The sequence below is a fragment of the Bos mutus genome, chromosome X (genome assembly GCF_027580195.1).
Source record: "Bos mutus isolate GX-2022 chromosome X, NWIPB_WYAK_1.1, whole genome shotgun sequence".
In the NCBI taxonomy this organism is placed as follows: domain Eukaryota; kingdom Metazoa; phylum Chordata; class Mammalia; order Artiodactyla; family Bovidae; genus Bos; species Bos mutus.
The window spans coordinates 25,303,672-25,328,574 of record NC_091646.1 but is presented as its reverse complement, the minus strand read 5'-3'; the positions used below and the strand labels follow the sequence as shown (position 1 = coordinate 25,328,574).

General features: G+C 43.5%; 1 protein-coding gene across 1 annotated transcript in view; it reads right to left on the bottom strand.

The window, feature by feature from the left end:
- FRMD7 (FERM domain containing 7) overlaps positions 1 to 17,147 on the bottom strand; it is a 34,058-nt gene extending 16,911 nt beyond the window's left edge. The window contains exons 1-5 of the mRNA XM_070366557.1: positions 17,035 to 17,147; positions 10,152 to 10,224; positions 8,545 to 8,649; positions 7,705 to 7,747; positions 1,667 to 1,825 (exon numbers count right to left, since the gene is read on the bottom strand). Coding sequence (XP_070222658.1) covers positions 1,667 to 1,825; positions 7,705 to 7,747; positions 8,545 to 8,649; positions 10,152 to 10,224; positions 17,035 to 17,147 — 493 coding nt within the window. The remainder of the gene's footprint in view (positions 1 to 1,666; positions 1,826 to 7,704; positions 7,748 to 8,544; positions 8,650 to 10,151; positions 10,225 to 17,034) is intronic.
- Positions 17,148 to 24,903: the final 7,756 nt, after the last annotated feature.

The window sequence follows — 24,903 nt, the reverse complement described above, 5'->3', positions numbered from 1 at the left end:
AGCATCCAGTGAAATAATCTGACCTGCATGGATTGTGAAGAGCTGACTCCTTGAAACTTCAGCTTTTTTCTGTGGAAAGAGCTTCTATTGGCAAACAAAATACCCTCTAGAAAACCTGAAGTGTTCTGTGCTATGCCTCAAATGGCCACTAGGGAATGCTCAAATCCATAATGCTGAACCATTAAGAATGAAATTGGGCTCCCCCATCAAAGGCTGTCTGGGGAGCCCCAATCAGAATGACTGCTGATTTAGCAGGCAGATAAAGTGGAGAAGGATAAGTCTTCCAATACGGTTTTCTCCATTTGCCTTACCCCATTTCCTGACCCCACCGCAAGCACAATACTGGACGTGTAGTTAGTGTCCTTGGCATTCAAGGCCCTTCAAAATGATGCTTAGTTTTTGGCCACCTCCCTTAATCAGACCCTATGCTCAAGCTGTACTTAAGCTGTATCCTCTGTGTATACTTCCTTCTTGTACCATCACTGCCCCTCCCTTTTTTTCTTGCTTTTTTCTCTGCTTATCATTACATATCCAATTCCTGTGCATCCCTTTAAAGCGCAGCACGAAAGCCACCTCCTCCATAAGCCTTCTCTGATAACTATCGCTCTCACTGCTCACTGCCTTCCTGAGATCCTGGGCTGTCACTCTGCCTCAGTTACAAGTCACTTGGTAAACAATGACTCAGATACTGTCTCTATCCAAGCCCTTCATCCTGGAGTTCCCACTGAAATCAAAAATCGACCATTTCTGGACTGTCAGGGAGGCAATGGATAGAGGTCAAAAAATGAAACCAGAAAAATGAAGTTATGATCCTGCAGGAATAGGAAGGAACAGCCTATTCTCCTTTGAACAAATATTATAGATTATACACATGGAATTAAAATAATCATAATGATTATTTCCAGCTGCCTCAACCCTACCCTTGGGGATGAGGAGAAGGCTGACCTGCCCAGCTTCACCCCCTCCCAGGCAAGGCCCCACTGTTCCCTGGGTCTCCTTTTCCCTTCCTTACTCAGCCTCGTCCACCGGCTTGGCTGCTAGAATATGGGGAACTCTAATAGACGCCTGGGGCCTTTTTCCCTTTTAGCCTCTCTCCACCTGCTGGACTCTGTGCTTTGTTCTCTGGAATCATGATAAACAGCAACACGGAAATCACATTAAATGTGACAATGTGCCGCAGAAAGCACGTACCACAAATGGCTTCTGGGGGAAGCAGAAGGAGTAGGGGGCCTGCCTAGCAAAGTCCGTGCCTGGATTAGTCCAGACCAGCTCCTGGTGAGCAAGCTGGGGGCAGTGGGAGGGCAAGGTTAAAAGGAGATAGAAGGAAATCAGCATTTACTTTTAATCTACATAAGCACTCTGTGAGAAGGCATTCTTGTCACTATTTTAAAGACTAGGGAAAAACAGGCACAGACAGAGACAAACAGGGGACTTCACCCCAGGCTACAACAGTTAGAATGCAGAGATAGGATTTGTATCCAAATCTCAGTGACTACAGTGACCAGCCCCTTTCTACTGGACCATGTCATTCCCATCTATCTCATCCCTGCTTTCTCTCCTCCACAGAAAGGTCCCAGCACAATGGTGGGGACGTTGAGGGTGCTCAGCTCCTTTGCTGGGTTCTCTAGCTAATTGATGGGCCCCAAAGCCGACATTTGCTACTTACATTGTAAGATGTGGGATACCATCAACGCTGTACAGTTGTCACTGCATGGCAGCCTTCCCAGAGCCAAATCCTTCTTTATTTGAAGAGTAAAAAGGTACCTGCAAAGAAGTGGGGGGAAATCTCTTGAGAAAGAAACAGGAACAAGACAGAAGCATTTCCCTTCGCCCAGACCCAAGATGTTTCAAGAAAGACACGGTGCCCCCAGTCAGGGAGATGCCTATTGGGGGTGGTGAGTAATGCATAGGCTTCGCTTCAGCCCCTAACCAACAGCTAGACCACGACTCGGCTGAGCCAGCGCTTTGGCAGGCCTCACAGCCGTTAGGAATCACCCTGGCCAAATCCTCCCGCCAACTCAAGGGAGTTGGCCAGCCATCCTCTGGTGGTTTCTGCCACGTAGCAAGGCCACGTACCCCGCCAGAGAGAAAGAGAGATTCAGCAAGAATAAGACTGTGCAGGAGGCCAGGGCTGCTCTGTTCACAAAATGCTCTCAAGTCCTCACTATGGTAACAACTTAGAAAGTTGGCACCATCACCCCATGTTCCAATTATGGAAAGACAGAGGTTAGGTGATCTTGGCAAAGTCCTATCACCCCGACAGAGTGAAACTGTGGCCAGATCTCAGGTCTGCCATCCAGTTTAGGCTGGCTCCTACCCAAAAGATGGTGTTTCAGAAATCAAGAACCTGAGGACATGCTTCTGCCCCTTCACGTGGACCCCCGTCTCTGTATCACCAGGGCCCAGCCCAGCCCTTTGCACACAGCAGGTATGGAATTACTGTGTCCCGAATGGAATGAAGCCAGACTGCCCCTTTCCCCAGCTGTAATCATTCACGCTAAGTCTCTTCAGTCGTGTCTGACTCTTTGCGACCCCATGGACTGTAACCCGCCAAGCTCCTCTGTCCATGGGATTTCCCAGAAAGAATACTGGAATGGGTTACCATGCCCTCCTCCAGGGGATCTTCCTGACCCAGGGATTGAACCTGTGTCCCTTGCATCTCATGCATTGGCACTCTTTACCACTAGCGCCACCTGGGAAGCCCTCCACCGATAATCAGGGACCCATAAAGTGCATGTTGGCATCCAGAGCTTTGCCGAACAGGCAAAGAGCGTTTGTTCCATACTTTTAAGCCCTTATCAAAGGCAATCAACTTTCAAAAAGATGTGTATAATTAAGATTCTACTGCTGACTGTGTCCCTTCTTGGTCCAAAACTGTTTCCAATATTTTATTTTAGACATTAAAACATTCATTGAGTATCTACTGTGTGCATTTCCCTATATAAGATGTAATTGATAAATTTCTAAGTAACATTCTATCTAGATGTTTTAAAACCAGTTAAGACTTGAAGGTAATGTGGTGAATCAAAATTAACTGCAGGTGATAGATGAAAATACAGAGTGGGAGAAAACAGATAAATTAGTAGATGATTATTCACTTTACAAAAGGGTTCATTATGAAAGTGAAAAGTGATACTCCCCTAAAGGATTAGAAATGATTCAATTAGAAAAGTTATATTTGAATGCCACTCTGAGAAACTCAGGTATTGGCCTCAAACAACGCTTCCTTGTAAAGTCAACTATAGTTAAGTATTCTCAAATGGACCAATGGGGAAAAAATAAAGGAAGTCTAAACTTTGCCATTGCCTGCTTTCAAATATAAATGTAAATGAGAATAATCAGCCTCAATTGCTAAAGGGGAGGTGAATTTCATTTTACTCCTAACAAGAAAGAAAGTAAACTTCTCATTTGACACATTCCTTGCTGTTAAGGAGGCAGCTGCCTGCTGCAAATACCAAATCCTTCCTCTGAACAGCTGATGAATCATTTATCATCACATTGATTCTCTCATTCTTTTTTGTTTTCCCAAGAAAAAGTTTATCTCCATCAGAATTGGTTACAATTTGAGACTGGACTGAAATGGGTAAGCAAAGGCAAACTAATAGAGATACCAAGTTATGTGGGAAAGCGGCCTAAAACTCACAAATTTGGAGAGGATTTAGAGAGAGAGACTGATATGTGAAAAGACTGACTTCTACAAAGACCTCTCAGAAAAGAAGCTTCCTGTACAAGAGAGGTAAAGAAAAACTGGCCATGAATGATGTTGGGGCATACGTCAGGTGAAATATTCTCTAACATCCCAAGACCTTGGTCAAGTCACTCTAGTTCCCAGGACCCGTTTCCTTATATTCCTTTTATGTGTAGAAGTCTGGAGTCTAAAGTCTAGAAAGCAAAGGTTTATGAGACTGTTTCCCTGGTGGCTCAGATGGTAAAGAATCTGCCCGCAATGCAGGAGACCCAGGTTTGATCCCTGGGTCAGGAAGGTCCTTTGGAGAAGGACATGGCAACCCATTCCAGTATTTTTTTCCTGGAGAATTCCACAGACAGAGGAGCCTGGGGGGCTCCATGGGGTCGCAAAAAGCTGGACACAACCTAGCAAATGACACTTTCATTTTTTTTTCTATGTTGACAAGGTGTTTTCGAAGAAGTAAGTTTACATTGTCATTTTAAAGGGAATTTTTACAAATATAAAAATACTTCAACATTTCATACTTTATACCTTTTACATTTTTACAAGTATACAAATATTTTACTTGTATAATATTAATAATAGCAATTATTAATATTATACTTAAATGTCAATCATTTATAATTGTGCAAAATAAATAATTTATTACAATTTATTTTTATATTTTTTACTTTTCTACTTTAGAAAGGTTTTATGAGTCATTATCACTTCCTACCTATGGGATACACACACACACACACACACACACAACCATTTTCAACATGCAGGGAACTTAGCTGGCATCATACTTGTGCTGTCAAGCTGCCCTATGATGGGAACACAGATGCAGTGGAGGCAAACACTCTTACTGTTGTAGCAGGTAATGGCATATCCCCCAAGTGGGCACCCAGGCTGGTTACCACTTTTAGAACACCACCCCTCCTTGTCCCTCAAGTCCCTATCCTTTGAAAGAGTAACACTTCGGAGACCAGCCAGGCCCTCCTGCTCACCAACTCCTCACCATCTCCCAGAAAGAGACTATGATCCAAGCCTTCCAAAGAAGGCTAGAAGCTTGTTCCCTGATAAAAGGATAATGATTAAATAACATCATGCATCATACAAGTACTATACCTTGTAAGCTCTTCTCGCAGATGTCCAGGGTCCACTGGGAAAAATTTCACCATAAATTTGAAAACAACTTCCTTAGGATCTTAAAACACAATATCTCCATAAGTTTTATTTCAACAGTTACATGTCTTCAGAAACACACACACATGCACACACACACACATACACACGCGCGCACACACTCCTCTCTCCCTTCCCCTCCTCTCCTCATCACTCCTTCCCATGGACTTTTCATTGAAATTTCAATTTTTCACATTTGTGAAATGCTGCTATTTCTGGACTGTGCCTCTATGTGGATAGCAATTGGGAAAGTCCTCGTGCCTCTCTTCCTACCTTCTCTCTCTCTCTCTCCCTGAGTTTCTTTTTGTAAAGATGTGCCCCGTTTGGGGCCTACTGTGTCCTCTCTTGGAGAAGGCAATGGCACCCCACTCCAGTACTCTTGCCTGGAAAATCCCATGGATGGAGGAGCCTGGTGGGCTGCAGTCCATGGGGTCAAAAAGAGTCGCACACGACTGAGTGACTTCACTTTCACTTTTCACTTTCATGCATTGGAGAAGGAAATGGCAACCCACTCCAGTGTTCTTGCCTGGAGAATCCCAGGGACGGGGGAGCCTGGTGAGCTGCCATCTATGGGATCGCACAGGGTCGGACACGACTGAAGCGACTTAGCAGCAGCAGCAGCAGTGTCCTCTCTTAAGAAGTGTTGCATTTAGAAAAATATACCACTTGCTACTTGTGATTCTGCATTCCTGGCTGAGAGAAGGACCCCACTGTAGAGGCAGGTGAATTTCAGCTGGCTCAAAATTCTTAAAGGGAACTAGTAGTAGGGACTGAGACCTCCGTGTATCATAAAATCTACATTAAGAAAACATCTTGGGGAATTGGGATTGACAAGTACATACTGCTATATGTAAAACAGATAAGCAACAAGGACCTACTGCAAAATTAATTACTTTAAAAATCCGTATCTACTTGCCTTCACTCCTACTTGCATTTGAAAATAAGAAACTTTTTGCATCAAAAGCCGGTGTACACATGCAGCACTAACACCATTCATTCAGTAAATATTTGTTGAGTGTCTGTTGTATGCTAAGCATTGTACTAGCAGGTCCTGGAAATAAAAATACAATTAAGCATTCAAAGGCTGGTAGAAGAGGCAGACTTCTAGACTGACGAGTACAGCACCACAAAGTGGTGCTTTATAACACTTTAAGCCCAAGAGGGAGAAAAGAGTTTGGAGGAAGTCAAGGAAGGCTTCCTGGAGGAGCTGACACCTCAGTAGGGCCACCAGATTTAGCAGATAAAGACAGGATTCTCAGTTAAATTTGAATTTCAGATAAAAAATGATTGCATGGGACATACTTACACTAAGAAAATTAGTCTTCATTGGTCTGAAATTCTAATTTAGTTGGGCATCTTCTATTTTATCTGAGAAGCCTACACCTGAGGCTAGTTTTGTTCAAGTCAGGAGAGGTAGGAGTATGAAGTGGTCAGAGGCAGAGGTAAAGGCTAAAAAGCCAGTCGGAATTCAGTGCTTTGTGGGTCATGCAAAGGGGTTTGGACTTTATTCCGAGGGCCATAGGGAGTCATGGAAACACTTTAAGCAGGAGAGTGATGCGGTAAGGTTTCTATTTGCAATAGTTCCTTTGGGAGTAGTGCACAAGATGGATTGTAGGGGTGAGGTGAGGGAGTCAGTTGGGAAGCTGCTACAATCATGTGACAGAGTATCATCATCCAGTGCTAAGTCACTTCAGTCATGTCTGATCCTTTGCGACCCCATGGACTGTATAGCCCACCATGCTCCTCTCTTCATGGAATTCTCAAAGCACAAATACTGGAGTGGGTTGCCACTTCTCCAGGGGATCTTCCTGACTCAGGGATTGAACCCACGTCTCTTACATCCCCTGCATTGGCAGGCGTGTTCTTTACTACTAGCGCCGCCTGGGAAGACCCACATCATACAGTGGGAAGCACCAACATGCAGAGAGCAGGTGGGGGAAGACACACAAAGACAGCTTTCCTCAAAGTGTGGCCTGAAATCAACCTGCAAGCAAAAACACTTATGGAGGTTGTTAAAAATGCAGATTGCTGGCCCCTAACTTGGGGGTGAGGCCCAGGAATCTACATTTTAATAAGACCCTGCCTGCCCCACCTCACAGTGATCCTAATACACACTGAAATTTGAGAACCACCACATAGATTGTAACATATGGGGTAGGTGGATTATTTCATACATATAGGCACTCAAATGTGAACTGAAATGAATGGACAATGTCTGTGATAGAATGAAACTAAAACACCTTCTGGAAGACTGCGAATGGCATGGCTGATTGACATCAGGGATGCTCAAAGATTTTCAGGGCTAGAGTCAGAGATGTGGAGAAGGCAATGGCACCCCACTCCACTACTCTTGCCTGGAAAATCCCATGGACAAAGGAGCCTGGTAGGCTGCAGTCCATGGGGTCGCTAAGAGTCCGATACGACTGAGTGACTTCACTTTCACTGTTCACTTTCATGCATTGGAGAAGGAAATGGCAACCCACTCCAGTGTTCTTGCCTGGAGAATCCCAGGGACGGGGGAGCCTGGTGAGCTGCCATCTATGGGATCGCACAGGGTCGGACACGACTGAAGCGACTTAGCAGCAGCAGCAGTCAGAGATGTAGTCCTAGGGCCAATCCATAGAGTTCTCTAAATTTACTCAAAAACCTAGCAGCCTGATTTTCTTCATCTCAGGCAAAGTTAAAATGATTTTTCAAAATTGGTAAATTTATTGGATGATGAAGGATTAAAATAATACATCAAAGCCCTTTTCTCGGCTTATATTAAGGTGTGGAATAGTGCGGTATTGTTGAAATATTTTCAAGTTATAACCAGGAATTCTATTCCTTAAGTGATTTTCCATACTTACTTTTTACCTGCTTTGTAATGGGCTTCAGCAGTTCCAACCAGACCTGTAATAACATTAATGAAAGAATTGGTAGAACATGGCACTGAGTACACTTTTTTTTTTAACATATTAAAGTCAACATGAAGCAAACAAAAATCAAGACTCTTCAGACTTCTAAAGATAATAAGGATCAGCAACGTTAAAGAGATGCCGTGCCTGCCCCACACTCAGTCTGCCCCCTTGTATTTTCCCAATGACAGTGCAGATTGTTGATCTATAAACCCTTGGCTGTTGACATTTGAATTACTGCTCCCCTGCCACAGAGGGATGACGGAGGTGTCATATGCCAGGCTTATTAGTGGCCACAAAGACTAATGAAGGCGTTTGGCTCCATATTTGAATCCTACAGCCTCCAAATGCCAGCTTAGTAGTCATAATGAGCCTTTCTGGGAAGGGGCCAGATAAGAGATCTGCCAAGGCAGGACACAGCAGGGAGAACATTGGGAGTGGTAGGACATGAGAGAGGGCCAAGGAGAGTGCCTTGAACACTCATTGGTGAGGTTAGCAGTCTTCATTCTGGAGGCTGAGTTCCAGCCTCTAGAAGATCAGAACCAAGCACAGAGAGCTCTTCACACAGTGAAGACACAAAAGAGGAGCAGCGGGTGGAAGAGTTTGTGTTTGGCAAACTGAAGTGACTTTTAATAGCCAAGGAGGGGAAATAGTGATTAAATCCTGTCATTTTGCAAGGGTTTAAATGGTTTTTCATTTTGCAATCAGGGGTTTGAGCCCTACATACCTAGCTGCAAGCTGCATTTAGAAGCAATTCTAGACACAAAGAACCCTATAATGAAAGCAACTTACATTATTTCCAGAATGGCTACAGAATTCTAATCCAAAATACTCCTTTTCAGCAAGATTTAGATGGCTGCAGCTCAAGTTAAACAGCGCCTTCCCGGATGACTTTTGCTAAACAAAACAAAGAGATCATAGCAGTTTTCCATTCTAGGCTAATACTATTACTGCAGTGCGGGGGTGGGGCAGGTTGCGTGGGGAAGGGGAGAAGCACCTAGACTTTATTCAAACAGTTTCCTTTAAGCACAGTTTTCTGGTACCCTCCCAAATGAGGTTGAATCTTACATACATATACAGGCATCTATCTGTAGATTGTTTTAGAGGTACCTTTTAAAAAGCCTCAGATGAATGAGAAACCCTCTTGGAAAAGACAGCCTCACCCTTAACTACTTAGGCTGGATCTACAAATCCACGCTTTCAATGGAATTCTTTCATCAGTTCATTCCACAGGCAATTTTAAGGATTTCCCCCAATTGACAGATAGTTTAATCAAGATGCAATTCTGACCTGTTTAAAATCCTTCAGTGACTCCCTTCAGGATAAAGTCTGTACTCCCTAGCAGGGAGGCTGGGCCCTCCTCCCTCTCTGGCGGCCCGCCTGCCCCTCCAGCTTCATCTCTTGCCCTTCCCCCGGCCAGCCACTTTCTACTAATCGCAGCCTGCTCCTGGCTCCCCACACAGGTCAAGTAGCTTCATGCCTCCATGCCTCTGCTTCTGTCATTCCTTCTACACAGAACGCCCTTCCCATCTTTCTTGGCTTTGGCTTCCTCCTACTCAGCTCAGATGCCATCTCCCCAGGAGAGCATTCTCTGATCCCTACAGGAGCAGGTGGAGCCAAGGGCACACTCCGTGTTCCCACTCTTGCTTACCTCAAACATGACATTTCTCACATGGGATGTCTATCTTCCCTGTTAGACTGAATTCCTTCATACCAGGGACCTTGCTTTAATTTTCTTGTTACTCACCGGATCTAACTCAGAGCCTGGCACATACTAGGGGCTCTTGAATGTGGGTTATTCCAACATGAAACTGACCAACTTCCTCCTCTGAGTTCCGCCAGGAGATTTGATTTTGCAGCTTTTTCCACCAAATCTGCGTCTAACATATTCATTTCATGCAAGGCCACACGTATTATTTCTTTCTTCACAAAGTCCCCTCACACTGTGAGCACAAAACAGTCCCTTTCTCAGGCTTCTCTGAGAACGGGAGCTGTATAGAGCTGAAAACCTGAGCGGAGTGGGGCTGGGGCTGATCTTCAGCCACCATCGCTGAAGCTGAGGGTTGCAGTGGCGGGGAGGACAGTGATGGGAAAATTGGGCCCTGGCTGATAGGCACAAAGACACGCTGTTGAAAACCCCTAGTTAAAGCCAAGTCACGAGGTGCCTCTAGTGCTGCGAAGGAAGCCGGGCTCAGGGAATATAGTTGGAAATCACCGACCCATAGAATTAATGCCAACCTTCAGAGGTCAGAGAGTCCAGACAACCTCCCCCACCCACCAACACTCTCCCTCAAGGCAGTCTCACACTGAACAGAACTCACATCTGGGATTTAATAGCTTCCAGGAAGGCAACTTCCCCCACTCCCTTCCCCCAAGGACTCAAAACACTCCCCTCTTGCTTGGACCTCTCTCTGCTCGGTTACACGGTCCAAATCTCCACCAACTTGAGATTCATGAGGGTTAAGCAGGGTCCTGGTTTTAAATGCAAATAGGCCGCAAAGGGTGAAAGTTACTGCCTCCTTAGCACCTGGAGAGAGAGCTGAAGACAAGGAGGTTTGATTTTATGTGGGAGGTCTCATTGGAGCTGTGGTCCGGGAAAAGGGAACCAGCCCACAGAGGGGAGGTGGTTTGGGGGCTTGAAGGGCATTGGGGGGCAGTGGGGGAGGGGTGTCTGGGAGGGGGCAGGGAGGGGGTGTTTTTGCCTCTGTGGCAACCTTGCCTAGGGCAAGTGCTGACACAGACCATTCCAGACAGATGAAATCGCTCCTATTTTTAAAGTCCTCCAGACAAGGAGCTGCCACAAGATTTTTATTATGAATTAAAAAAAATTCTAAAGAGAGAGAGAGATGACAGCAAGACTTTTTCCAACACCAAAGAAACATTTCAGTCATGGGGACCAAATTCCGTCATAGACTCCAGTTTCTTTGCAAACAATTTAAGAAACTCAAGACTTTCCTTTTTCCTTCTCATTTTTTTTTCTTCTTTCTTTTTCCATTGGGGTGCTTAATCCTCCGCATCAATGCTGCCACATTCCATGCGTTTGTATACTTGAATGTTTCTGCAGTCACAAAGAGTATATAGCCGTTCCTGTAAGGTTTCCAATCCAGGCTGCCTTTTTGCTCCCTTCTGTAAGATTCCATACCATGTTTACAAGAATAAGCCCCTGACTCGTCCACCCCTGTATATCTTGCCAACTGGCTCTAAAAGGCTTTGGCATGTGTGCACTCAGAGGTCAGGGGCTCACGTGGCTCGAGTTCTCCACCCCCATCTCTGGGAGAGGCATTTCCCTTCAACCCTCCATAGTGTACATTGAAATTGGCCAGCCTAGTGGAATGTGTTGCACAATAGGTAAGGTCTTGGTTCTGTCTTAACATGCAGCCTTTACTTTTTTTCAACCAATTCTTCAATCTTTATTATTTTCTCATAATATCTCTGTTTACAACTTTCCTATTTTTTCTGGACTTCTGATTCTCTTTTCCATTGCTTGCTCTTGTTTAAGCTCCTTAGGATCTAAATGCTTTATCACCGGCCCTCCCACTCAAGAAATAGAAACTCCAATTTTGAACTCTGCCTTGGATTACAGTAGAGCAGTATTTGCCTTAAGAAAAATCATACACACACACACATATAATATAATTTAAAACTTTTCAGAACATGTATTTATAATCTCCAGTCTACAAACTTGGCCTTAAGCATTGGACACTGATTTCTTGGGGATCCAAACTCATTTTCTCATGCAAACGATACTTATTCAAGCGGTGTTGTCTCTCTCCAAAAAAACAGTCTACCAAAGCTTCTTTGCACATAGGGCAAAGAACAGGTGGTTAAACAAGCCTGGACTGTAATCCTGCTCTACCTATTGACTAGGTTTTTGAATTGGGGCAAATCATTTAGCTCACAGATTGATCTCCCTTATTCAGGCGTGTGTCTGAGTAGCTGGCATTCTATACAGTGACTGGCAAAGAGTGGACATTAAATAAGTGCTTACTGAATAAATAGGTGAATAGATCCAAACATTTAACTTGATTCGTGTGCATTAGCACAACAGTCCTCTCAAGAGGAAGAACAAATTAGTCACTATGTGACTTAGGGCTAATTACTGAACCTTCCTGAGCCTCGGTTTACTCATCTGTAAAATGGAGACAATAATAGTATTATTTTATAGAATTGTTGTGTGGATTAATCAAGATAATTCACATCAAGGGCTTAGTATAGTGCCTGGCACATAGCAAGCAGTAAGTAATGTACATAGATAGATAGACAGAAGAGTCTGGAAGAATACATACCAAACTGTTAACAGCATTATTTCTGGAGAGGGGATTAGATTAAAGGGAACTTTACCTTTTTAGTTTGCATATATTTAGATTTTTCCTAAGTAATCAGGGACAGTAGAAACTCTCTTGTTGCTGTTCAGTCTTTAAGTTGTGTCCAAATCTGCAACCCCCTGGACTGCAGCACACCAGGCTTCCCTGTCCTTCACTATCTCCTGGAGTTTGCTCAGACTCATGTTCATTGAGTCAATGATGCCATCCAACCATCTTAAATACTTCTGTTGTTCCTTTCTCTTCCTGCCCTCCATCTTTCCCAGCATCAAGTTCTTTTTCAATGAGTTGGCTCTTCGCATCAGGTGGCCAAAGTATTGGAATTTCAGCTTCAGCATCAGTCCTTCCAATGAATATTCAGCGTTGATTTCCTTTAGGTTTGATCTCCTTGCTGTCCAAGAGACTCTCAATAGTCTTCTCCAGCACCACAATTGGCATGCCTTAATTCTTCGGTGCTCAGCCTTCTTTATGGTCCAACTCCCACATCCATACGTGACTACTGGGGAAACCATAGCTTTGACTATATAGATTTTTGTCAGCAAAGTGATGTCTTTTCTTTTTAATATGCTGTCTAGGTTGGTCATAGCTTTCCTTGCAAGGAGAACATGTCTTTTAATTTCATGGCTGCAGTCACTGTCCACAGTGATTTTGGAGTCCATAAAAATAAAATCTGTCACTGCTCCCACTTTTTCCCCTTTTATTTGCCATAAAGTGATGGCACTGGATGCCATGATCTTAGTTTTTTGAATGCTGACTTTTAAGCCAGCTTTTTCACTCTGTTTCACCTTCTTCAAGAGGCTCTTTAGTTTCTCTTCACTTTCTGCTATTAGTGTTATCAACCTCTGCATATCTGAGGTTGTTGATATTTTTCCCAGCAATCTTGATTCCAGCTTTTAATTCACCCAGCCTGGCATTTCACATGATGTACTCTGCATATATGTTAAATAAGCAGGGTGACAACATACAGCCTTGTCGTACTCCTTTCCCAATTTTGAACCAGTCCTTTGCTCCATGTAAGGTTCTAGCTGTTGCTTCTTGACCTGCATACAGATTTCTCAGGAGACAGATAAGGAGGTCTGGTATTTCCATCTCTAAGAATTTTCCACAGTTTGTTGTGATCCACACAGTCAAAGGCTTTTAATGAAGCAGTTGTTTTTCTGGAATTCCCTTCCTTTCTCTATGATCCAACAAATGTTGGCAATTTGATCTCTGGTTCCTCTGCCTTTTCTAAAGCCAGCTTGTACATTTGGAAGTTCTCAGTTCACATACTGTTGAAGCCTAGCTTGAAGGATTTTGACCATAACTTTACTAGCATGTGAAATGAGCACAAATGTTGGGTAAGTTTGAACATTCTTTGGTACTGTCATGCTTTAGGATTGAAGAAACTATCTTAATCAACTTTAACTCAACAATGCACAGAAGATGCTTTCTGTTCCCCCTTTAAAACATTGACAAATGCTTATGTCATGATGAAAGATCATGGCTAGTAGGCTACTCTGATATGACTTTGCACTTCTATATCCATTGACTGAGTCTCAGGCTTACTAATAATTATTTTCTTGAATATATTTTTGACAATTCTACTTATATTATAATTACACAATTTCATTAAATTATATGTATATCACAAGAATTAGGATCACAATAACAAAAGGGGTTTCTATGAAAACTAAGTTGATCACTTTGCAAAAAAAAAAATCAGTAAGGGGGGAATCCCCCCAAATATGCTGTCAAATTAGTTTGGGGTATGACAGCAGTAAAATATTGGGGGATAAAAATCTGGAAGGATTCTGTACTCAAATTTTTCTATGTTAAATGAGCAAATACTGGCAATCATAGATGATGCATTATGAGTGGGTGTCAGAGAAGAAAAATGGAAACACCAATCAGAAGCCGTTACTCAAAAACCCTTGACCCTGCATCAAAAACTTCACATATAAATATATGTTTTATGTCAAACTAAAAAGTTTAAGGTGTTTGAGTGCAAATATACATACTTATTGTGATTCCTGCTTTGACGTATTTTATCAGTTAACTGACCAACAACCACCTTTGACCACATTAGATAACAGATTCTATCTAATGTACCCGCATATTGATTGTTTACTTCAAAAGAACATAGGCTATACAATTAAGGCTTCAGAGAAGGACAAACTGGAACAAAATACAGCATATTATTAACAGTAGCATAATAGGACATTTTAACTTTTCCTTATACTTGTTACAATTTCCAGAGAAATACAATACACATTATACACAATGCCATACAAAGAGATGCTTCTCCTGTTTCCAATGCTGATTCCCACATTCAAAATACTTCTCATGCTCCCCTCAGGAAATTGCTCTTGAAGTCACAGAGAATAATCACTCACTCTTCTGACTTTATGGTTATGCCTCATTTTTTAATCCCAAAATATGACCATACTAGTTCCAGCGGCTATAACAGCACAGTCTGGGGGGCTTAGACAACGGGAATTTATTTCTCACAGTTCTAGAGGCTGAAGGTCTGAGATTAGGATGCCAGCATGGTCAGGTTGTGGTGAGACCTCTTTTTCTGATTTGCAGATGGTTGCCTTCTCTCTGTGTCCTCACTTGACAGAGACAGGGACAGAGACAGAGAGAGACCTGTCTCTTCCTCTTTCTATAAAGCCATCAATCTTATATTAGGGCCCCACCCTTATGACTTCATTTAACCTTAATTACTTCCTAAAAGCTCCATCTCAAAATACAGTCACCTGAGTCACGTTGGGATCAGGGTTAGCCGTTCAACATATGAATCAAGATTGCTGGGAGAAATATCAATAACCTCAGATATGCAGATGACACCACCCTTATGGCAGAAAGTGAAGAGGAACTAAACAGCCTCCTGATGAAAGTGAAAGAGGAGAGTGAAAAAGCTGGCTTAAAACTCAACATTCAAAAAACAAAGATCATGGCACCTGGTCCCATCACTTCATGGTAAATAGATGGGGAAACAATGTAAACAGTGCCAGACTTTATTTTCTTGGGCTCCAAAATCACTGCAGATGGTGACTGCAGCCATGCAATTAAAAGATGCTTGCTCCTTGGAAGAAAAGCTATGACAAACCTAGACAGCATACTAAAAAGCAGAGACATTGCCAACAAAGATCCATCTAGTCAAAGCTGTGGTTTTTCCAGTAGTCATGTATGGATGTGAGAGTTGCACCATAAAGAAAGTTGAGCGCCAAAGAACTGATACTTTTGAACTGTGGTGTTGGAGAAGACTCTTGAGTTGAGAAGACTCCTTGGACTGCAAGGAAGTCAAACCAATCAATCTTAAAGGAAATCAGTCCTGAATGTTCATTGGAAGGACTGATGCTGAAGCTAAAGCTTCAATACTTTGGCCACCTGATGTGAAGAACTGACTCACTAGAAAAGACCCGGATGCTGGGAAAAATGGAAGGCAGAAGGAGAAGGGGACAACAGAGGATGAGATGGTTGGATGGCATCACCAACTTGATGGACATGTGTTTGAGCAAGCGCTGGGAGTTGGTGATGGACAGGGAAGCCTGGCATGCTGCAGTCCATGGGATTGCAAAGAGTTGGACACAACTGAGCGACTGAACTGAACTGAAAGTGAAAGTGTTAGTTGCTCAGTCATGTCCAACTCTTTGCAATCCCATGGTCAGTCTATGGAATTCTCCAGGCAAGAATACTGGAGTGGGCTGACATTTTCTTCTCCAGGAGATCTTCCCAATTCAGGGATTGAACCTGGATCTCCCACATTGCAGGCAGATACTTTACCATCTGAGCTACCAGGGAAGCCCTGAACTGAACTGAACTGATATGAATCTGGTGGGGTGGGACATATTTCAGTCCATAACAATCACCCAACTTGATAACCCACTTTCGTTACCATACTTGCTCTTTAAGACTTTGTACTCTTTCCAAACAATAAATCCACTCTCAACTTATGAAGATCTGTGAGTCATTTTGGAAAGAAGGCTAGAAAGAAGTTCCAAAAATGTCCTGAAAACCTGCATATAGGAGGAGGCAGCACGCTATGGTGGGCAGCACAAGAATGTGGACCCTGAAGCCAGACACACCTGGATCTAGGTCTGACCCTCTTCCTGTTAGAGGGGTGACCTTGGGCAGACTATTTAATCTCTCTGAGCCTTCACTTCCTCAGTTTCGAAACAGTACTGCCAGAAATCAAACACAAAAGGGCCACATATTATATGATTCTATTTCTATGAAATGTCTAGAACAGGCAAATCCATAGAGACAGATTGGTGGTTGCCAAGGACTAGGGAGAGGGGAACAGGGAGTGACTACTAATTAGTTTGGGGTTTTCTTTTGGGAAGGATGATAATATTCTGGAATTAGATAGTTGTGATGGTTGTACAACACAGTGAATATATTAAAAACCACTGAATTTTACAGGGTGAATTTTCTGGCCTGTGCATTGCATCTTCATGTTAAAGAAGGATCATAACAATTATCTATTAATGATGAAACTATTCATGTCAAATACCTTATACAATATCTGGTCCAAAGGAAGAGCTCAAGAAATGTTGATGGTATACAGGTTGACTATGTAATTTATCATCCAAATTGGGACACTTTTGAGGGTTGATGGGGCATTAGTAATTATTATATTGTCACAACAGGTGTAAACCAGGACTGGACAAACACCATCCTGCATTTGGACAGCTCTGGGTCTGTTTGGACGAGGGCAGCATTTATTTGAATATTCAAGATCAGGAATATTAAGAATCACAGAAATGACTATTAGTTTACCCACAAAGACACCCATGTCTGATGATCATTTCTCCAGTAGCAAGTGAATGAGTTGCCTTTCAGTCATTTTCACCCTGATTCCACATTTTAATAGGTACAGCTCAACCATAACAACCACACAAAAAGCCAGGGACGGAGAGAACTGCCTCACCATTCTTAACCTTTTCACTACTAAACACTTGAAAAGTCAATCCCTCACCTCTCCTTGAGCTTGTTTTCTCCATTCTTTATTGTCTGTTTTTGCTCCTTTTGTTTTCCTGTTGTAATTTCCCCCAGCCGAGACTCCAGGCATTCGCCCTTTTCCTGCTCCATATGCCTTTACTCTTTGTGACCCTTTTCTACTACTCTTTCAGTTCAACACACCTTATTGAGCGCCTGTTCGGTGCCAGGTACTTTCCTGGACTCCAGGGATACTGAGGTGAACAAGACTCAGGCATTACCACCGAGGAATACATAGGCTGGCAGGCAAGGCAGGCGCATCAGCAGGTGATCACTGTGATTGGGGCTCATCAAGGATGTATGCAGGGGGTAATGTGACATCACACCTGCTGCTGCTGCTGCTAAGTCGCTTCAGTCGTGTCCGACTCTGTGCGACCCCATAGATGGAAGCCCACCAGGCTCCCCCGTCCCTGGGATTCTCCAGGCAAGAACACTGGAGTGGGTTGCCATTTCCTTCTCCAATGCATGAAAGTGAAAAGTGAAAGGGAAGTTGCTCAGTCGTGTCCGACTCTTAGCGACCCCATGGACTGCAGCCTACCAGGCTCCTTTGCCCATGGGATTTTCCAGGCAAGAGTACTGGAGTGGGGTGCCATTGCCTTCTCCGGACATCACACCTAGAAGGTAGCTAACCCAGAGCGGCAGGTGAGGGGGTAGCATAATGGATTCTTCACAGAGGGGACACTTCATCCAAAGCAGGAAGCAAGAGTTGGAGGTAACCAGATGAAGAAGAGGGTGAGAGAAGGCTGTCAGAGGCAGAAGAGATTAGTTAACCTGCTGTGAACAATGAGGGCTGTTAGCAGTGTGGCATTCCTAAAGGAGTAAGGGAGGTACAGAGACTGGGGAAGTGAGCAGGAACCTCACCAAGATGGCTCCTTGGGTCAGGCAAAGCCGTATACCTGAAGGCAGGGCTCGGGTGGAGTAGCTGAATGAATTTCAGCAGGGGATTGATAGGGTCAGAGTTCTGTTTTGGAAACACCATCCTGGCAGTAGTTAGGGCAGAGCGTCCCAAACAGGAAAGTGCATATGAATCACCTGCAGCTCTTGTTAAAAATGCAGATTCAGATTCAGTAAGTGTGGGGTGGGGCCTGAGAAACTACGTTTCTCACAAGCTCCCAGGGGAGACCAGAGCTGCAGGTGTGAGGACTATCCTTGGAGGAACAAGTGGAAGGAGTGGATGGAGGAGGGGGCAAAACCAGTGACGAGCCAACCAGGCCGGGCTACTGCAGCAGTTCAGGTGGAGAAGATGGTCGCATGGACGAGGGCAGTGATTGTGAGATGAGAAAGAGGCGGGATGGGGGACATGTGTCCAGGGTAATAGGTGCAGTTGAAAGGTCACAGAGAGGGAGAGGCCTGCATATCCAGGTGCTCTCTGCTGGCTCCCCTTTTGCCTTTAGGCGGAGTCGTGGTTTACATATTTGTTTGTTTACTAATTGGCTCACCAACCACATGTACAGCAAGGACAGCATGAGAAGGCTCAACTGGCAGTGAGATGCATCCTTACAACATGATAACTTTACATAACGTGACATGATAAGCTGGGCTCCGCTTGCCTCACTCCCTTTCCACCATCCCTTGTTACCGCATTCTTCCCTTACCCACCTCTTTGAGAGGGGGGATGCTGGGAACATTCCTCACCCATGACGACATGCTTGAGCCTCTCCTTTGACACTTCCTACCCTTTGGAAAGAAAACCACAGCTTGTCAGATCAAGAGCTTTCTGCTGACATAAACATATAAATTATCTTTTTGACACCCCATCTCTGATGTGTTCCTGGATTCCTTTTAGAGTCACCTACCTGGAAATTACTTTCAGTCTTTTATGGTGCAGCTGAGAGCTTTGCCATGTATTATCCCATTGGCAACTTACCCCAATCACCCCCCCAACCCCTGGCGCTGGCCCAGAGTCAGTTCATCCAGAAGCCTAAGCACATTGCCACCCAGCATCTTTATGGAGACAATAGTGAACTAGTCCCTTCCAGCCACCCTGATGGCTAATTTCCATCTCTCCTTTTGCTCTTCACATTCTGAATCCTGAATGGCATTTTGGAGCTCAGAATCAAGTGGAGTTGTCCAGTGAGAAGATCTCGTTTGTGCTGAGCAGAATAGTAAATTTGGCAACATTTTTGCATTTTGGTACTATTTAGTGAATTCCCAGGCAAAATCTGTTTTCAGTGATCCTGATTTAATTTCAGCAATATAAAGAAATCGTGTTCTGCATCTTGGTCTACATTCCCTCACCTCCATCCAGCTCTCTCTTTATAAGCAACAATAGGCACGCACCTCCTTTGCAGAGTTTGGACCCTTCGGTCCTTCCTTCTCCTTTCTTATTATCTGCAGGCTACATCCAGAAACCTCAGAACCCTTTAGGGGTTAAACCCTGGGACTATTCCTTTCAAAGGGCTGTTTCACTTTTCATTTAAAATGCAAATATTCTGACATTGCAACAAGCAACAGAAAAATGAAACCTATATCATATACATCTACCAATACAGTCAGACGCAACCAGTTTTCTAAAAATGAAGTTGAACAGATTTTCCAAACTTACACTGTGTAAACCACCCGGGGAACTAGGAAACAGAGCTCCTTCGGGGCAGGGCAGAAGAAATTATTGGCCAAGCTATAACCTTCCTGGAGGGTTGAACTCCTGGTAAAAAGAGAACTGCTGAGAGTGGTGAGAGGCTAATTACCAGGTAGCTGTAGTTCATTCTAAAATGGAGCCCTCTCTGCAGGCAGTCTAGTTTTTCAGCATCTGGTGGAGAGCAAGGTGCAGTCAGACACATCAAAGAACAAAGAATAAGTTGGAAGTCAACGGAGGCCCCTTCCCCAGAGCCCAGAGGACTCAGCAATAAACCCTGGAGGGAAGCACAGTTTAAATGGGTACTTAAGATTTCCTGATGGTGGTAAGCAGAGAGAACAAGCCTTGTAGTTGTGTGTGCACGTGTGAAATTCACACCAAATTACAACCGGTTTTTATTTTATTTCTGAAAACATAAAGCAGTTCAAAGTACTGCCTGTGTGATCGATGGAAGGTTTAAAGTTGCTTGAGATTAACTGCTCAGAAAGATTTCCGGCCCACGTGGCTATCCTAGGGGGGTCCTGGAAGTATCAACCTGAGCAGCTGCCTGACCACTACTCTCTTTTTTTCTATTGAAGTGTAGCTGATTTACGATGTTGTGTTAATTTCTGCAGTTCTGTGAAATGATTCAGTTATACCTGTATACCACCCTCTTTACCTGCAGCCGTGTTGATACTGACTAAACTATGTTCAGAAGGGAACTCTGGAATCAGAAAGCTCATCTAGGCCCTGATAGATGATACTACCTGGCAGACACCCTTTTCAAGCTCTAAGGGAATGATATGTCACTGCCTGAGGCCTTAGGTTGGCCTGCCAGTGACCTGGACATGTTGCATCTGATTCATACTCTTTGCTGGATGGTGTCTAAGAGACTCTCATTGCTCAGGATTACTCTTCATACAAAGAAAAGGGGGAAAAAAAAACAAGATTACCTCCCTAATAGCAATCTTGCCCCCACTCCTGGGACATTGAAATTACTGTGCCTATATTGGAAAGGCTGTTCAAAAGTGACAGTGTAATAATAGCATTCTCAAGACAGTGCTTCCAAGTCCTGTCGAAATTACTAGCTACTTGGATAATTAAAACAATTATAATTGTTTGTTTCCACGTAATGCTTTAGCACTAAATCCACGTGCTGTGCGTGATGCACAACTGGATTCCAAATGGTAGTTTGAATTGTCCTTTAAACTTGAGGTTGATAAAACATTCTGTGCATATCTAACAACCTGAGACATTCGGGACACAACAGAGATCGTTTGATGTCACATAATCCGGGCCCTTCATTTTAGTAAGTGGGGAGACTGAGATCTGGATAAGGGAAGAGACTTGTCCAAAGGTCTTCCAGCAGGTAATAGCAGATCTGGGATTGGAACCCAGGTCTTCTGGCCTCCAGTAATGGGCTCATTTCATTACGCCAGATGTCTTTACTTAAATATAAAGGGAAAACTAATGTCTAGGTGTATGAAGGACAAGAAAGAGATGAACACCTAAACTTGTTCCTTTAAGTCCCTCTTTCATGTTTGCTGTTTTTTTCTTTATCATCTTTTCTCACCTTCTAACTGTAGTGCTAATTCACTTCTCTCTCCTTCTGCTTATTACTCCAATGTTTCTCCCTCTTTAGTTTCCCTTTCCTTGATTGTTCTACATTCCTGCCTCTTCTTTCTAGAATCAGTTTTGCTTCATTTAGAAAGTGTTCACTATGTTGCCCAGCAAGACTGTGAGCACATTGGAGGCCATTCTGTTCTGACAGGTTGTGAATTTCACAGAAACTCTATAAAGAACCCATTAAAGAATAATAATGCCTTTTAAAAGGGCTACTTAATAGGAGGCCATGAAACCCAATGTATCAGGGTTACTGTAGTGAATCTGTGTTGGCTGAACAGAAAATCTTTGAGAAAAATATTTCAGAAACTATCCCAAGTTAAATTGAATCAAGAGACACATGTGGAGCTTAGGCTTCTATAAGAAAGTAGTATTTCAATGTATAAAATATACACCAAAATGTTAAAAGTCTGGATGATGAGATTATCCTTGCATTTTGCTGCTGCTAAGTCACTTCAGTCATGTCCGACTCTGTGTGACCCCATAGACAGTAGCCCACCAGGCTCTGCTGTCCCTGGGATTCTCCAGGCAACAACACTGGAGTGGATTGCCATTTCTTTCTCCAATGCGTGAAAATGAAAAGTGAAAGCAAAGTCGCTCAGTCGTGTCAGACTCTTTGTGACCCCATGGACCGCAGTCCACCAGGCTCCTCCATCCATGGGATTTTCCAGGCAAGAGTACTGGAGTGGGGTGCCATTGCCTTCTCCGATCCTTGCATTTTATTTTCTTATTTTTGCTTACCAGAATATTCTAATGAATTTATATTCCTCATATAATGGAAGCTGGATTTGAAAATTGGAAAAAAAAACTTGAGAAAGACAAATACCATATGATATCACTGATTGTGGAATCTAAACTACGACACAAACAAACCTATCTGTGCAACAGAAACAGACTCTAGGATGTGGAAAACAGACTCGTGGTTGCCAAGGGGAAGGGGGTTGGGGGAGGGAGGGAGTGGGAGGTTGGAGTTAGCAGATGTAAGCTTTTATATATAGAATGGATAAACCACAAGGTCCTACTGTATAGCACAGGGAACTGTATTCAGTATCTTATGATAAACCATAATGGAAAAGAATATTAAAGAGTATATGTATAACTGAATCACTTTGCTTGCTATACAGTGGTAATTAATACGACATTGTAAATCAACTACAATTTTAAAAAAGAACCTAAGCATCAAATTTTGAAAAACAAAATGCACCTCTAAAGGACTTTTGAGTAGCAAAATGAGTGGTCATGTGAGCCATCACTCAGGCTAATCTGCCTGTCTGAAGTGTCTCATTCCCCCACCCTTTCAACACCCCCATGGTTAGCCAGGTGTGCATGCTTGTCAACACCTGTGGACTAGGTTTGGGGACCAGCTCTGCCCCGCAGCAAGAAGTCTATACGAGGCTGACACTCAATTTGGCTTCTTGCCAAGCTCCACTCTTGCAGAAGTCACTTAGGACCTGTGATTTCATTCCTCTTTCCCTACGCAGACATCTGCCTGAGTTCTTGACCCTGTTCACATAGTCTCTATTTGGGTTCCCACTATTTGGTGCTGACTTGGAGCGACAAAGGCCACAGGCTAGACTCCACTCAGCTCTGTTCTCCCCTTAACTGGTCACTACCTCTGCTGTGCACATCATAGGTGCTTCATGAACTGTGGTTTAGCAATATAACTTAATTCCTGGGTGTGCATGGAGCCTTTTACCCCTTTCTTCTCAGATACCCTGGCATACAGTCATGCAAGTCCTGAGTACTAACTCACTCCTGTGGGCCTTAGGGTAACCTGGGCTCTATAACCCAAAGCCTAAGAGTCACATACATCTCTCAGCCTGGCTTAGTCTGGGGCTGATCGATCCCAGGTTTACAGAACTCTGACATCCTCCTGCCCTCCACAAGGCTACTTCAATATGGCTGATCTTTGGTTAGGGTGTGTAACTCAGTTGTCTGCGATTCTCTAGCTGTACTGAGGGACAAGGATAACCGAGCCCAGAGAAATTTTAACTCATATGTTTTACTAAATACTGCATATCAAAAATTCTAATGTAGAAAAAGAAACAGAAGGCCGGGTATAATGTGCAAAATGTAGAATTGTGGGCACTGGAGAAGGGCGGAGTGGCAGGAATTGTGACTTACCAGCCATCTTCAGTGGGAAACTGGTTCCAAGAGATACTAACCTTTGTGTCTTAAAATTAGTTGCACATTCCCAGTGCAAATTTTCCAATACCTTTCTCCTCTAATTGCTTAGGGGGAATTATTTGTGCAGAAGGATCTGGTTAAACTGACTCATTGCTATTTATAAATCAAAACCAAAGATATTCCTCTTTTCTGAATGTTTAATTTGATATTTGCTTGTCCCGGCTTACAAGGCTCTAATCCACATTCCTCCAAATACAAAAATGAACAAACATGTTTATGGTGGCACCCACAGACAGACTTGGGGAGCCTTTGTAGGCTATTAGGGGTGGAGTAAACCTCTCCTTTGTTGAACCTTGGGAGAGCCTGATCAGAACATTTCTCATCTCTGGCAACCCCATCTCAGTCAGTGAGGGCTTACTGTGACCACACAGTTTTACTTGGGTGTAGGGCTGGTCCAGGGAAACTGTTACAGTAATACATGCATTGTTTGTGCCACATCCCCTTTGACTTAAGACTTTACTTCCTAGAATGTCTTATTAGCTAACTGATATTTTATTAGCTAACTCATTGGAGCAAGGATTAGCTGCCTGGTGCTGTAAATAAGAGAATTCATTCTTCATAGTTATTGAGCATCTACTATGTATTAGGTTAACTGTACTACAGACCACATAGACTGTCACTGATGTCACTGAATTAGAAGAACCTATTGTGTCCTTTTGGGTGCATATCTCCCACTCCACACTGAGCCCCAAAGAGTGACCTATCTTTTTTGGCCTCATGCAATTCGCAGATGCTCTATACCTTATCTTTCTAACCCCATCCATGTCTCTGAACCGTTTCCATTGTTCATCTGTCCCCTGAAAGCTCCCCAACAGCTCTCACAAATCCTCTTCACCCAAAGTCAGTTTTTCCCTGAAACAGCCAATCCTGTTGTCTGCATTACCACTCCCAACACACACCAGAGATAACTGATAAGATGTGAAATGCCGAGATGACTCCAAAACAGTGGCTTTTGAAAAACAAGCCTTAAAGAGCTTATAGTGGTCGAGTGCATGGGCTCTTAACTCACAGCGCCCCATTCAAATCCTGTTTCTACCACTTACTACTCTGTGACTTTGGGCAAGTTCCTTCATTTCTCTGCCCAGTTTGCTAATCCGTCAAATGGGGATGGTGATGGCATCTACTTCATTGAGGGTTTCAATCAATTAGTACATGTGAAGTTTATATTAGTGCCTGTGTGCTCAGTCACTCAGTCATGTCCAACTCTTTGCGACCCCATGGACTGTAACCCACCAGGCTCCTCTGTCCATTGAATTTCCCAGGCAAGAATACTGGAATGAGTTGCCATGCACTCCTCCAGGGGATCTTCCCAACCCAAGGATCAAACTCACATCTCCGGCACCTTCTGCACTGCAGGCAGATTCTTTACTGCTGAGCCATGGGCGAAGCCCCATATTAGTGCCTAGTAAATGATAAACATTCTTTTGATATATGTAGCTATTATCATTGCTGTTTAGGTTGGAAAGGAATTGAGTAGTAATTGTG